This window comes from Arachis ipaensis, chromosome B02 (genome assembly GCF_000816755.2).
Source record: "Arachis ipaensis cultivar K30076 chromosome B02, Araip1.1, whole genome shotgun sequence".
Classification (NCBI taxonomy): domain Eukaryota; kingdom Viridiplantae; phylum Streptophyta; class Magnoliopsida; order Fabales; family Fabaceae; genus Arachis; species Arachis ipaensis.
Window position 1 is genome coordinate 2,001,419 of NC_029786.2, and position 16,764 is coordinate 2,018,182.

General features: G+C 31.9%; 3 protein-coding genes across 4 annotated transcripts in view; all 3 read left to right on the forward strand.

Moving 5' to 3' along the window:
* LOC107626585 (putative disease resistance protein At3g14460) lies at positions 1-3,891 on the forward strand. Its single transcript, XM_016329489.2, has 3 exons — positions 1-2,486; positions 2,917-3,279; positions 3,534-3,891. The coding sequence occupies exon 1, from the start codon at positions 80-82 to the stop codon at positions 2,480-2,482; it is 2,403 nt and encodes an 800-aa protein (XP_016184975.2). The 5' UTR covers positions 1-79; the 3' UTR covers positions 2,483-2,486; positions 2,917-3,279; positions 3,534-3,891.
* The window catches only part of LOC110262395 (putative disease resistance protein At3g14460), a 98,992-nt gene that overhangs the window by 1,604 nt on the left and 80,624 nt on the right, over positions 1-16,764 (forward strand). The window lies entirely within an intron of this gene.
* LOC107622692 (protein YLS7) overlaps positions 12,830-16,764 on the forward strand; it is a 6,239-nt gene continuing 2,304 nt past the window's right edge. The window contains exons 1-3 of one of the 2 annotated variants that reach the window (XM_016324676.2): positions 12,830-13,063; positions 14,488-15,167; positions 15,907-16,181. In XM_016324676.2, coding sequence (XP_016180162.1) covers positions 14,636-15,167; positions 15,907-16,181 — 807 coding nt within the window. In that variant the 5' untranslated portion in view covers positions 12,830-13,063; positions 14,488-14,635. The remainder of the gene's footprint in view (positions 13,064-14,487; positions 15,168-15,906; positions 16,182-16,764) is intronic. The other variant, XM_021115132.1, reaches the window with a different exon arrangement.

The following is a 16,764-nucleotide window of genomic DNA, read 5'->3' on the forward strand; positions in this document are numbered from 1 at the left end:
TTTGAAACGCTGCTTTGTTTATTGTTCGTTGTATCCCAAAGATTATCAATTTGATAAAGATGAATTAATCTTGCTATGGATGGCTGAAAATCTTTTGCGACCTCCAAAGAGGGGAGAGACTTTAGAAGAAGTTGGTCGAGAGTGTTTTGATGATTTGGTTTCAAGACTATTTTTCAAGCAGGGCGAGGACTATTTAAGGAAGTATTTTGTGATGCATGATCTCATGCATGACTTAGCAACTTCTCTTGCTGGAAATCTTTATTGTAAATTCTCAGAAGAACTTGGTGAAAAGGAAGAGATGAGTATTCTAACTCGTCATTTGTCATATGGTGATTCAATCCCTGAGAAAATATGCTCCTCTAATAAAATAGAATCTTTGAGGACATTGTTGTGTCGCAAACATGGAGCTCATGCCAGGAAAGGATGCGCAATGTTACCAGGTGACATATTGTCAAAGAATAAATATTTGAGAGTTTTGTCCTTTGGTAGACTCAATATATTTCCTGATTCACTAGCTAAATTGATCCAATTGCGCTATTTGGATCTCTCTTGGAGTGATATTGTGGTATTGCCCGAGTCATTGTGCAAGTTGTGTAATTTACAAACATTAAAGCTAGAATATTGTTTTAAACTGACTATGCTGCCCAATGGCATGTATAATCTGGTGAATTTGCGGCATCTTGATATAAGGGGTACTCCTCTGAAAGAAATGCCAAAAGGAATGGGCAAATTAAAACAGTTGCGCATTTTAAGCAAGTTTGTGGTGGGAAAGCAAGAAGACAATGGAATGGAAGAGTTAGGAGGGCTTTTAAATCTTCATGGATCACTTGAGATTGAGAAATTGGAGAATGTGGTTGATGGCAATGAGGCAAGGAGTGCAAGGATAATAGATAAGAAGCAGATTGAGGAGTTATTGTTGAAATGGTCTCTGTCTTCAGGTGATGATATGGTTTCAAAAACACATACTGATGAACAAGATATACTCCACGGCTTGCAACCACACACAGGCTTGAAAAAGTTGACTGTTGATGTATACAGAGGTAAAATATTTCCAGACTGGATTGGGCATTCCTTGTACCAAAACATGACAAGTGTATCTCTAGAATGTTGCTGGAATTGCTGCGTGGTGCCTTCACTTGGACAGCTGCCATCTCTAAAGTCCCTCCGCATTGAAAGGTTTGATGAGCTGAAGAGCATTGGCAAGGAGTTTTACAAGAATGAAGGCCATCAACATTCTTCGCCTATTGCACCGTTTCCCTCACTGGAGTCATTGGAATTTGATAGGATGTCATGCTGGGAGGAGTGGCACTTACCTGACTCAGAAGCCTTTCCTCAGCTTAAGAGTCTTCAAATAAGAGGGTGTCGAATGTTAAAGGGAGATATGGTTAATCAGGTATTAATGAGAATCGTTTCTTCCTCATCGGATGTTTCCAAAGTGCGCCAACTGAAAATACAAGATGATGAACGATGGCATAAAAAGATGAGACTTGATGGGGATAGTTTATCAATTAGGGGATTTGAATCTGTGGCGGAGTGTGCATTTAAGGCAAGGATCATCCACCATCTAACTTCCCTCCAAGAAATATATATCTCATGGTCTGAGTCTGTTGTATCCTTGGGGGGCAATTGTTTACCCAAATCTTTGCAAAAACTCACAATCTTTCATTGCCACCACATTGAATTACTCCAGCAACAACACAAGTATGGTTTGGTAGATCTACAAATATATGAAAGCTGTGATTCACTGACCTCATTGTCGTTGGATGCCTTTCCCAATCTCAAGAATCTGGAGATAAAAGACTGTTCAAATCTGGAATCAGTTTCAATGTCAGAGCCACCACACGCTTCTCTTCAACGTCTCACCATCTTTAACTGCCCTCAATTAGTGTCATTTCCCCAAGAAGGACTGGCTACACCCAACTTGACTCATCTCGATGTTAGCAGGTGCTTGAAGTTGGAGGCATTGCCACGTGGCATGAATACTCTTCTCCCAAATTTAGAGTCTCTCGACATACAAGGTTGCCCAAACATTTGTAGGTGGCCAGAGGGTGGTTTGCTGGCTAACCTGAAAGAGCTTAGGATAGGAGATTGCGAGGAACAAGTGAGGGGTCTATCATGGTTGGGCAACTTGGACAACCTCACTCATCTCACCATTTCTGGTGTTGGGTGTAAGAGCATAAAGTCATACCCAGAGGTGGGTTCGCTGCCTCACCTTCCCTCCCTTACCACTCTTGAGATATGCTGGTTCAAGAATCTGGAGACATTGGAGTGCAACGAGCTTCTCCGCCTCACCTCCCTTCAGCAATTGCACATTTCAAGCTGTTGGAAGCTGGAGAATATGGCAGGAGAAAAGCTGCCTCCCTCTCTCTTGCTACTTCGAATTCGATGTTGTTCTTTGCTAGAAGAACACTGCAAGAACAAGCATCAACTAATCTGGCCCAAAATTTCCCACATCCCCACCATTAAATTCGTAGATTTCTGAGCAGGTAATTCCCTAACCTTCATGTTTCTCATGCTAACACAATTAAATTCACACATGCATAAATTTCCTTTTCCTTCAAGTCATTTTTTTCTCTTTCTTTAAACAACATTAACCACTTGAACTCATATGCCAACTGCAAAATTTGCATTCTTTTCTTCCACTTATGGGGAAAGCTCTCACTTTGCAGTTTTAGTTAAAGAAATATCCTTTATTACTCTCAGAAACAGTCTTTGCTATATGTAATACTTGTTAACTCATATGTTTCAAAAGAAAATCACATTTAAAGAGGATGATAACAATTACCATGAAACAAAAATTGAAACACAGGGAATATCCTTTTTCCATGTATCCAACATTTGAGATTTGTTTTTAGATGTATTAAACAAATGGATGAATTAAATGTACTTTTTTAATGCTTTTACTATCTTCTGCAGGTGGCTTGTGTACATATCAAGATGTAATCCTATACATTGGCTATATATCTTCATTTAATTCTAAGATCATTGGAGGTGGTAATTAAGCTGGATTAAGGTGTTGGGAACCAGATACTGTGTTTTCTGATTTTGGCTTTATGTTATTGAAAAGCAAGGACATGATGGAGAAAGTTAGAGTAGTGGCACTTATGATTGAAAAGCTTTTGTTGTTGTAGGTATATTTTTCTATTCCTCGCTATAATTTTATTTTTGCTATTTTCCACAGAGAAAAAGTAAATGATAGCTTAATTTGTGGAAAGAATTCACAGAATTGTTGTGTTGCAAGATTCTTGTAGGACAGTAAAAGGAATCAGCATGCATGAGGTGTATAAGCTTTCAAAATTAATAGTATTAGATGCCTATAATGAGCTATTTCTAATACCAAGAGTAAATGTTCTGTACATATATTAAGCTGCGGTGGAATTCAAATTATTCAACAAGTATTGTGATAGAATATTTGATCTTTTGGACTTAATTAAAGAGGTTATTGCCATGTAAAGTGAGTGTATTATGTATATTGAAATCTTTTTCTTTATAACTTGGTAGTATTATGACCATATCTTCATCATGCTTCATAGATTCGTACTCTAATGTTACTTCTTCATCAAGCAATCCCACTGAAATCTTCAAGCTTTTTTCCCATCATCCTTCACAAATTCAGTTGTATCTTCATCCTGCACTTCCACTGAAATCTCTTTTAGTGCATAGATGCACGATGAATCTTGTTTTGCTTTCTCATTTTGTTCTTCATTCTTGGAACCACGGTCAGCGCCATCCTTGGCTATAACTCTCTCAGGAAATTTTTCATTTTTTTGGTTCAAATTTATATGTATTGGTGTTTGGTTGTTTTAACTTAGTGTAAGCATGATTTATACACTTATTTGAGATTCTCTTGTATCCTTATTTGATTATAGTGGTACTTTTTTTTTGTCTGAATGACCCGTGGTTTTCACCTCTTATATTGGGAGGGTTTTCCGCGTTAAAATTTTAGTATCCTGTCCCTATTTTTTTTTTTTATGTTTCTGTTATTCGATTGCTGCCACTATTTAACATAGAATATCATCTATTTATATCATATAAAATTTGATACCAATTGAATGTAGAATGAGTTTATTCCATGTTACTTCTTGTAATTGTGTTTATGTCATTAATTTTGTGTTTATTTAAATCAATTTTGATATGTCACTAAAGGGACACAACAAAACTTTAATCATTTTAATCAATTAAATTTAATGCATGTCAATTGAATTAAAAAATAATAGTTAAATGCCATTAACATATACATTAAAACTTTGATAATAAAAATAAAATTACAAATATTCAAAGTATATACTATTTGGTCTACTTAAACATGTTCAATAGTACTCTTTTTAATATTACTCTATCTCATAATCTGTCAAACAAAATGCCCAAAGTATTTCTAAACACAGTTCAACATTGGCACAACATCCAATCACTAGTTATTCATTCCAACACAACATCCAATTAGTAGGTATAAATTTTAATATATCGTGATTAATAAAATATATATATATATATATTATGTTTTCATTCTTTAAGTTAAACATAAGCATGCACCACATTATTTTTGAGATATTTCTTTTCTCCTACTAATGTCATGTTAGCAATATTGCTTACTTGGCACAACTTTAAAATCAACCACTCAATTATTGCCAAATCAACTATTATTTTCAAATCAGCAAAAAAATAAAATATACAAATAAAAAACTAAAAAATAGAATCTAACAAATTTGTAACCTCCAAATATATTGAATTCATATTCCTATATTTATTATATCTTACCGTTATAAACAATACAATAAATTTATAACGGCAACAATTAATTTATAAATTAAAAGTTTAAAAAATGAAAATTATATTTTATTATGATAATTATGTTTATTATAATCATTTTAATTTTTGCCAATGAGTTATACCTCAAATGGCATAGTCTCCTATATTGGTCGCAAGTTCGAGCCTCTGTCTCTTTGGTAAAAAAAAATAATCATTTTAATTTGTAGAAGTAACACTAGGTACAAAGAACTATTATATTACAATAATTATGTTGACCGCAACTCCATAAGTTTAGGCCATTGACTACGTCAATTGCATTGCCAACTTTAGAATAATTATTATTTGGCACAACTTTAAAATCAATCACTTAATTCTCGCCAAATCAATTATTATTTTTAAATCAGTAAAAAAAAATATACAAATAAAAAATTAGAGTAAAGTATCGTTTTTGTCCCCAACGTTTGGGATAAGTTTTAAAGTTGTCCCTAACGTTTCAATCGTCCTATTTAAGTCCCTAACGTTTTAAAATTGACTCAATGTTGTCCTGCCGTTAGGGATCCCTTAACAAAATTGACGGCGGGACAAAATTGAGACGATTTTGAAACTAATATTATTAAAAGATAAAATTAAATTAAAATTTATTTTTATGTATCGTTTTTGTCCCCAACGTTTTCATCCTATTTAAGTCCTTAACGTTTCAAAATTGTCTCAATTTTGTCCTGCCGTCAATTTTGTTAACGGATCCCTAACGGCAGGTATTGTTGTCAAACTCTCGAGTTAACTCGTAAACTTGTACGAGTTTACGAGTTTAGATATGGAATCGAGTTGACTCGGGCATAGACTCTATCTTGAGTAAACTCGGCTAGACTCAGCTAGACTCGGTCAAACTCTGACAAACTCGTGAGTTTAGGACCGAGTTAGCGAGTTTGTGTTTTTTTTTTTTCATTTTTGCTAAAATAAAGCGTCATTTTGAAACTAAAAAAATACTTTTTTTTATTAGTGTTACGATAACACTCCCAAAGAATGAAAAAAAACTCACTCACAACTCACTCATCTGCGTCGTTTCTCTCAAGTCTCACTTTCTCCATGTTCTGCCGCAGTCGCCGTTCCCCGTCGAGCTTCCATTGTTCGCCTGCGTCTGCTACCTCTGCTCTGATTTGCGCCATTGTCTTTGTGAATTTTACCTGTATTGACCTCTGCTTTGTATTTCTTCACATCTCCACTATCCGCAACTCCATCGTGCTATCACCGTTCAACTCCCTCTGCTTTGTCCATGACTATTTGTCGCCGTCATTTCGTGCTACTGCTGCACCCTCACCACCGCTACCTGCTGCACCCTTGTCTTTGATTTGCTATTGCTGGGACTTTGCCCTTTCATTTCTTCTGTATCCTCTATTTTTTGTATGCCTTTTGCCTTTTCTTTGAGCCTTTGCTTCTTGATTTAGTTTTTATTTTTTTGCTTTTTAAATTTTATTGCTTCTAATTTTAGCCTATTGCTTATTGTTTATGTTAGATGGCCAGATGGTTCATCCATTCATGGCTGATTAGTAATTAATTATTTTGATTAGAGTTAATTTGATTATTTAATATTGTTCAATGTTCAATTAAAAATTTAGTATTACAGATTTAGAATTTTTAATTTTGTGTGTTCTATGTTGTACTTGTATAAGAATAATTATAGAAGATTTGAATGTGTATTTTAAAGTATTTGTTATAATGTATGCTATTATTTTAATTTATTATGTGCTTTAAGATTGATATTATTAAGTTTGAAGGGTTAGAATTGAGTAAATATACATTATGTATGACATATATAAACTTCATAACAGGTGAACTCGTACGATTCTACGAGTTAACTTGCGAGTCGAGTCTAGGTTAGCTCCACGAGTTTACTTAGACTCGTGGGTTTGACAACCTTGACGGCAGGACAACATTGAGTCAATTTTGAAACGTTAGAAACAACTTTGGGACTTACCCCAAACGTTGGGGACAAAAACGATACTTTACTCTAAAAAATTAAAAAATAGAATCCAATAAATTTGTAACCTCTAAATACATTGAATTCATATTCCTATATTTATTATATCTTACCGTTATAAACAATACAATAAATTTATAACCGCAACAATTAATTTATTAATTTTTATAAATAACTCACTAAAGGTAATAAACATTTTCGAACTGCACATCTCAAACTTACTCAATAGAGCATCATTCTTTCAGAGCAGAACGAATAGAAATCGAATAACTATCCATGATCTAATGGTCATGCAATAAGAATCTGATCAGGTATGACAAAAAAAATCACAACATGCATCATACATTCATACTTACTCAAATACAATATACCTAATGATAACATAAATTGAATATTGGAATAGAAAAAATCTTCACAATTTTAGCAACTATAAACGAAATTGATGACAAATTAGAATGAAACTATGTTAAATGTAAAAAGTGTCAGAAGAAAGCATATAAAAAAAAAAAACAACTACATTTGTGGCACATGTAATCAAACACCACAATATCCAACAATAAGTTAACTCTATATACTTTTCATAATCTCATATATCAAATTATTAGTTGCTAGCCCAATACTTATTTTAGGTTCAGAATTTAATTAAAGGTTTTAGATCAAAGTGTTACAACAACTTTTGTACTATTTGATGGCGATGCAAAAAATTTATTGGGCACAACTCTTTCAAATCTAATGACATTTCAGAAAATAATGACATTGAAGCACCACCCCATATCAAGAGATTAAAGAGAAAGAAAACCATGCAAATTCAAGACACATCTTCGAAAAAAGAACATACATACAAGGATGGAACCAAATAACACAATAGAAAGTGTATCAAACTCAACAATTCATAATGAACATATCTTCACAAGAACCTACGATAAAAAGAAGAAAGCAGCAACTCTAACAACCAACAAAAAAAAAAAGAGGACGAGTGCCACATAAGATGACTAAGTCCATCAACTAAAACAAATGCAAAAATCAAACCACCAAATAAAAATGTCACTTTGTACAACTCGAACATCTAAATCTTTTGTACTACAAATTATTTAAAATAAAACACCTTTTAAATTTAACTTCAATTTATACATATTTAATTTATTTCTACAAAATATAACTATCATTAATTTACCGTCCCGCGCATCGCGCGAGTCTCATTCTAGTTAAAATTAGTTACTAATATAAAATAATATTAAAATATAAAATACATATTAAAAATGTGTTAATTATGACCGATTTTAATGACTAATTTTAATGTACAAATAACATTTATATAATTCTAATTATACGTCTACTTAAATGTTTCAACTATTATTACAAGTTTCCGCATGATGCCAACTTCTTTTTGCTGAGGGACCTTCGTAATATGTCGTTATATGCCCATTATTGTTAAATAGTAATACCTTGCAAGTTGCATGCATTATTGCAGTAACATTGCTCTCCTTTGGTTACATTCTGAAAATCCATTCACTCACTGATTCATTTGCTGTCGTTGTGATCTGTATCATATCATGGCTGAAGCACTTGTTGTTGGAGCTTTACTTTCTGGCTTTGCCAACATTGTTCTTGACAGGCTCATTTCATCTGAGTTTGTCAACTTGGTGGTGGGCAAGAAGCTGGATCAGAAGCTGGTTGAGAGGCTCAAGACTGCTCTCTTGGCTTAATATGGCTTTTTAAAAGTCGTAACATTTATGTTTGGTAAATCAAATCAAAAATAGTTTTTAATAAACAATTGTGTTTCGTAAAATAGCTTTTAAAATTTAAAAATATTATAATAGACATCAATGCAAGCATTAAATTTGAAAATTAGTTAACATATGAGGTTATATTAGACTTTTAAATTTTGAAAAGCACAAGCCAACTTTGAAAAGCTTTATTCTAAATACTTTCAAAAGTACCCCGATCTTTTAAAAGCTGCAAGCACAAGCACATGATCTTTTTAATTTACCAAACACAAAATGAGGAACTTGAGCTTTTAAAAAACACAAGCATCTCTTCGAAAAGTTTTACCGTACCAAACCAAGCCTTATACTCACTAACCATAAAGAAATACTATATATAGCCTTAAGTAGTACAAAAATAATTATAGAAATTAATTATTGCAATATCATTTTACCACTATGAACGTTAGTATCATATTTATAGCAATTAGAATTATAAATTTATATTTAATTTTTTATATAATTATAATTAAGATATTTTTTTAAATTAGTATAATTATGCATTATTCATTAAATGATGATTGTAATATAATTTTAATAAAGATATTTTTGTTCATACCCTGACCCAATGTCAAGGCCCCGAGCCTCATGGGCGTAAAGCAGGAGGTAGGAGAACCTTTAAGAGATTACATGGAAAGGTTCAACAAAGCGTGCTTGGAAATCCAGGACCTGCCCACAGAAGCAGTAACAATGGGCCTAGTAAATGGACTCAGGGAAGGCTCTTTCTCCTAGTCCATATCAAAAAGGCACTCGACTTCCTTGAGTGATGTACAGAAAAGAGCTGAGAAGTACATCAACATGGAGGAAAACGCTAGGCTGCGAGAGCCGAACTGGCGACCTGGGCATTCTCACTTGTCGAAAGAGAAAGAAAGAGAGCCCAAGAAAAAAGAGGAGGTTGGCCTCGAAAGGCCAAGGAGATATCACTCTTATACTCCTCTAAAAGTTTCTCTAGTTGATGTATACAGGAAAATCTGCCACACTGAAAGACTACCACTCCCTAGGCCCATCAAAAACAAAAAGGGTGGGAGTCGCTGCGACTACTGTAAATACCAAAAGATGTATTGTCACTCAACAAATGACTATTACGACCTCAAAAATGTGATAGAAAAGCTGGCCAGGGAAGGTCGGCTTGATAGATATCTCGTGGAAAGGTCGGACAATCATGGAAAAAGAAAGCGAGATGACAGCGACCGAAGAGACCCACCACCACAGACTCCAGAGAGACATATACATATGATCTCTGGGGGATTTGGGGGAGGCGGACTCACCAAGTCATCTCGCAAGAGACACTTAAAGCGGGTTTACCGGGTCGGGAGCGAGATCCCCGACCTCCCAACCATCTCATTCACCAAAGAGGATGGGCAAGGGATCATTCCTGGACATGACGATCCGGTGGTGATAACCATGATCCTGGCCAATGCCCATCTCCACAGAACGCTGGTAGATCAGAAAAGTTCGGCCGATATCCTCTTCAAGCCAGCGTTTGATAAGCTAGGATTGGAGGAAAAAGAGTTAAGAGCCTACCCCGACACCTTATATGGACTAGGGGACACGCCAATAAAACCACTAGAATTCATACCCCTCGGTACGACTTTTGGAAAAGGAGAGAAATCCAAGACTCTGAACATCGACTTTATAGTCATCGACGTGGGGTCAGCATATAATGTCCTAATCGGTAGGACTATCCTGAATCGACTCGGAGCAGTAGTGTCCACTCCTCATCTTTGCATGAAATTTCCAACACTTGAGGGAATAGCAACTATACAGGGAGACCAGAAATTGGCAAGGAAGTGCTACAATAAAAGTCCGTACCATGCACGTGATAAGATTGAAATTATAATCTTAAATTATTTTATTAAGATTAATTTAAATTATAATAATTTGATTAATAAAAATATAACATGTTATGTATTATTTATTTTTTCTTAATCTAGTGTGAAATATATTAACTCTAAAATAGTTATTAATTGGTTTTAGTAATCTACTTTCTTCAATAAATCAAACATATATACTCAATGTGACCATAAATAACTTATAATACTTAGACCCACCAACAAATTTTTATATGTTGTTTTACTGTCAAGTAAGAACATATCAAAATTAGCTCAAAATAAATAATAAATTATTAGAGAATTATAATGCACAAAATTCTCTAATAAACAATAAATATTTTAAATCTACTAAAAAACAACTCAACACTTTTCTTTGATGCCTGCAAAACATATACCTGAAATAATATTATATCAATGTTAGTATACAGTTTTACAATCATCGACCGTATTTACTATACACGACTCCTTCCTAAAAGTTATTCTACACACGTGTGCAGTCGGAAGATAAATTACTGGACTTTATTTTTTTTCTAAATTATTATAATTATGCATTATTAATTAAATGCTAATTGTAATATTGTAATATAATTATAATAAAGATATTTTTCTAAAATAAATTGAGAAGAGAGAATAGTGCTTTCATTTTGGAGGGAAAATAAATTTATGAGGAATTGACACCTCACTTTTATTAGTTGATAATGTATTAAATATTGATTTTATATAATTATAATAAAAATATTTCTCTAATAATCATGCATTATTCGTTAAATGTTAATTGTAATATAATTATAATAAATATATTTTTTAAAAATAAATTTAGAAAAGAAAATAGTGATTTTATTTTAGAGAAAAAATGAATTCATGAGAAATTAACACCTCACTTTTATTAGTTGGAGAAAAAATTCAGTTTTAATATATTTTGTCATTATTATACATTTTTCTCTAATCATATATCCACTGTTTTTCTTTTATTTATTTCAGCATTTTGAACCTGGGTTTAACTTCTCGTAATTCTCACTTCTCAGTCATTTTATTAGATGTAGTTGATAACTATTGAAATTTTTTTATTAATATAGGAGAAAAATATATTATTATATGATAGAATTAATATGAGTATATTTTATTATTAAATAAACAAAGTTAATATAAAATAAAATTATACATAAAAATTAAAATAAAAGCTTAAATTAAACCATAATATAATTGCACAACACAAATTGAAAGTAATTTCACACTACAATATACCACATAAATAGGTAAATGACTTAAGCTTAATTACGGATTTTTTTTATTTATGCATACATGATAACACCATAGTCTATAAATGGTTAATGAATAACATATCATATATTGCTCTGAATGATGAGCACGGGAGTTGAAGAGTGTGTGCTGATTTGTGTCCATGATAGTTGCCTTCTTATGACGACGCCTCATAGGAAGGAAAAAAATTGTTGTAAAAGTTACCCAATGAAAGAGTAATTGGTAAATGAATGATATTTTCTTCTAGCATATATAGTCTTTTATAGTGATAAAATAAAAATAGAAGAAATAAAATTTTGTATTTTTATATTAGAAATAGAATTTGATATTTATCCTAATAAAAATATTTTTAATAATTAATCAAATCAATTAGTCAATACAAATAATTAGTATAATTAATTTTATTTGATTTATTAAATTTAAAATTTTTTTTGGTACATTTTATATCACATCCGTTTCAATAATAATAACAAATAAAAATACGTCAACTTGATATCTAAAAAAAATGATGAGATAAAATCATAATACAGTTCTAAAGTAAAAGTTTAAATTAGAACATAATATCATTACACAACACATATTGAAAGTAATTTTACACTACAATATACCACAAACAGGTAAATGACTTAAATTTAAATACGAAACATTTGTTATTTATGCATACATGATAACACCATGGTCTATAAATACTTCATAGATAACATATCTTATATAGCTCTGAATGATGAGCACAAAAGTTGGAGAGTGTAGTAGTTTGTGTTCACGATAGTTGTCTTTTTGCAACGACGCCTCATAGGAAGAAAAAGAATTGTTGTAAAAGCTATCAAATGAAAGAGTAATTGGTAAACGAATGATATTTTCTTCTAGCATACATGGTCTTTTATACTGGTAAAATAAAAATAGAAGGAATTAAATTTTATATTTTTATATTAGGAATAGAATTTGATATTTATCCTAATAAAATTATTATTAATTATAATGAAGATATTTTTTTAAATTAGTATAATTATGCATTATTCATTAAATGCATTCATTTTGGAGGAAAAATAGATTTACGAAAAAGTGACACTTCATTTTCATTAGTCGAGAAAAAATTCAATTTTAGTATATTAAATAGATAGATAAGTAGATAATGATTCCAAGAGGTGGATTATTTTACTAGATAAGATAAGAAATGATGACTACTAGTCTACTAAGCACGATCATATATCGTATTATATTATTATATATTGTATAATAATATAATTTTAATTTTCTCTTTCGGTGAGTGTCATATGCTTAGTAATTTGTAATTGAACGAGATCCTCGCTCCTTTGTAGAAGTGGACAAGCATTACAAGATAAATATAGGCAACAAAGAACACCTTGTCCCTCATTTCTCAATATTATTTCTTCTAAATTCCTCATCCATCCCTTTCTACCACACAATTGCTTGATGCATCTTTCCAGTAGTTCAGAACCAAGGCAACATGGTACTCAAAGGTTTCTGCTTTTTATGCTTCTTCTTTTTGTTTTTGAGTAAAGTATCGTTTTTTTTTTTCATCGTTTGATATAAGTTCCAAAGTTATCTCTAACGTTTTAAAGTTATCCCTAACGTTTTAAAACTGACTCAATGTTGTTTTGCCGTTAGGAATCCGTTAACAGAATTTATGGCGGAATAAAATTGAGACGATTTTGAAACGTTAGAGACTTAAATAGGACGAAAACGTTGGAAACCAAAATGATACATAGAAATAAATTTTAATTTTATCCTTTAATAATATCAATTTTTTATTATACATAATATTCAATTATTTTTTAATCACATTTAAGTAAATTATTTATTTTTATGTATCGTCTCAATTTTGTCCCACCGTGAATTCTGTTAACGGATCCCGAACGGCAAGACAACATTGAATCAATTTTGAAACGTTAGGACTTAAATAGGACAATTGAAACGTTGAGGACAACTTTGAGACTTATCCCAAACGTTGGGAACAAAAATGATACTTTACTGGGTATTTATTTTCATTAATACTTTACTCTTTTGTTTTTTCATTAATTGGGTGACCCCATTTGGTTTAAGCTCATTTTCTTTTCTGGTATTTATTTTGGGGGCCACTTAGATAAAGACGGTTAAAACATCTTTTTTTAAAAATATTTTTAAGTAATTAAAATTTAATACATATAATTGATTAAACTATGTTATTTTTATCAAAATTAGATCAGATAAATTGATTTGGCCAAAAAATTGATAAATTAAACCTTGAATCGGTCTAAATTAATATTTTTTTATAAAAAATAATTATAATATTTTTATTATAAAAAATAATTAAAATATTCTTTTATAAAAAAAATATTAATTTAAATCGGTTCAAAATTTGATTTACCAATTTTTTTATCAAATCAATTTATCTAATCTAATTATTATAGTCATTTTTTATAAAAAATAATATTAATTTAAATCGGTTCAAAATTTGGTTTATTGATTTTTTGACTAAATCAATTTGTATGATATAATTTTGACAAAAATAATATAGTTTAACTAATTATATGTATTAAATTTTAGTTAATAATAAACATCTTTAAAAAAAGACGTTTTAATCGTCTTTATCGGAGCGTCCCCATTTATTTTTTGTAGGAAAAATGTGTTCATTAATTGGGTGACCCCATTTGGTTTCAGCTCATTTCCTTTTCTGGGTATTTATTTTTTGTAGGAAAAATGTGTTTTTTATTCTTGGGGTACGAGTTTTTATGCTAAATTCCATTCCTTTATGGTTTCCGAGCTTATTAATGTTGATGAACTGCATGCTCATGTGCTAAAGAGTGTACCTTTCTGCTCATTGTTTCATAGTTTGATTTTATTCATACTTAGTTTGTAATCATAATCATTCCTTAATTATTTGTTTCTGTCTGTGTTTTAACAGTGCTGGTCTTGTGGATTGATTGATGATTAGCAATTTCACTGCTTGAAGAAGCAGCTTTGATAGTTAGTTTAGTAGTTTCTATGGTTTGGGAACTCAAAAAGCCTTTGATGCTTCAAGTTTTAGTGTAGAGCTTATTAGCTTTGTTTAAATGAAAGCCATGACTTTGGATAATCCAAAGAGTTCTCCCAATGAGTCTCCAAGTCCAAGACCTCTTTCTTGGATTGTGGTTTTCTTGGGAGTACTTGCATTGTTCTTGATTTGTGCTTCTGGAATTCTTGCCTCATACCCAGTTGGCTCCACGGTTCGCCAGTATTTCTACGGCATAGATCGTTCGAGATTTTATGATATATCAGTTTTTCCAGTTCATGAAAGTTCCACTGATGTTTCCTCCAATGAACCATCCTCAAGTGATAGGAAGGTAGCGAAAACTGTTATCGAATTAAATTCACAAGAACTCTCTAGTGAATCTGCTTCATCAGAATATACAGAAACCAGTACTGATAAGGTTGATAGCAACCTGCATGCTCAATCTGATTTAACTTCGAATTTGCCTCTGCCAGTGGCTGGTACTATTTCTTCCAATGTGACTGTTAATGTTACAATTGAGGCACCTCCAGACTCAGTATCAACAGCAGTTCCAGCCTCATCTAATGAATCCTATTCTGGTTCTGTTAATTCAGGTTGCATTCTACTTTTCTTATTTTATACAAAATTAACTGTTTTTATGTTTGTTTGCTTTGTTTACTTCTGTAAATACCTATGATGCACGGGACACAACACGACACGGGACACGCAAACACGCGAATTTTAAAATTTTACATGACACGGGATACGCATACATATAAAATATAAAATATTTTTTAGATAAACTGTAATGATATTTTAATATTTTATTGATATTATAATATAAATTAATTTTTTAAATTATTTTTAATGTCTTATTTTAATTATATTAAGTATTTAAAATATTTTTTGTTTTACTAAATAATAATATATACTATATCTAAATTTATTTTAAGAATATATATTAAGAATAAGATCGGACACGTTGACACGTGATGGTATTTAGGTGTGTCCAAGTGTGTCCGGAAAAGAATTTTTTATTTTTTATTGAGACACGATTTGGACACAGCAGACACGCGTGTCGGAGAGTGTCGTGTCCGAAATGTGTCCGACACGCAGATACGGCAACTCAGCCAAGTGTCCGTGCTTCATAGGTAAATACAATGCAGCCATAATATAAGAAGGCATTTCAATTTATCATTATCAATTTGTTACATGTGTTTTTATATGCTTAAGATATGTAAATCATTATTGATGCTTGTATCTTGTTAGTTAAGGATTTCAGGTATAAACTTTACGATAATTTTGTTTGAAACTGGTCTTTGACTGGTGTTTTATGTTCCTTCTGTTATGTAGGCTGTAATCTATTCCATGGAACGTGGTTACATGATTCGTTGGGACCGTTATACAGGAACGATTCGTGCCCCGTATTGACACAAATGGAGAATTGCCAGGGTAATGGGAGGCCTGATAAGGATTATGAGAACTGGAGATGGAAGCCCTTTCAATGTGACATCCCTCGTCTCGATCCTAGGAAGTTTTTGGAGGTGATGAGAGGCAAGACATTGGCTTTCATTGGGGATTCAGTTGCTCGAAACCAGATGGAATCAATGATGTGTATTCTCTGGCAGGTTACATTCCTCATTCCTTACTGTTCCAATATCTATGACCAATGAAACATTTTGGTTATTGGAGAAAAATTGGCCAGTTCTCACTAGCATCTTGTTCTTAACATCTTCTCATGATTACTCTATTATGACTTCATATTAAGATATCTTTGTGTGAAGATCATAACTGAGAATCGTTAGATGGTTTGACATGTTTAACTAAACTACTTGACCTAAGACACGACCACATCTCAGCTATCATTTTAGTATTTGTGACTAAATTTTCTAGAAGTTGACCATTACTACTATGGGTGTTCAAATCCAAACCGATTCAAATTAAACTGTTCATCCAATCTGATCTAAACTGAAAACCGATTAAAACCGCACTAATTCGGATTTGATTGGATTCTATTTGTTGCAAACCGCTGGATTGGATCGGATTTCGGATCTATTTTTCATAACCGATCTAATCCAATCCAAACCGTACAATGTGCTATAATATTATTATTTTATTATTATATTTACAATTATACTTATAACATGTTCAATTTGTTATATATTTTTCTATTATTCATGTATTATTATTATTTAATAAATATTTTATGTT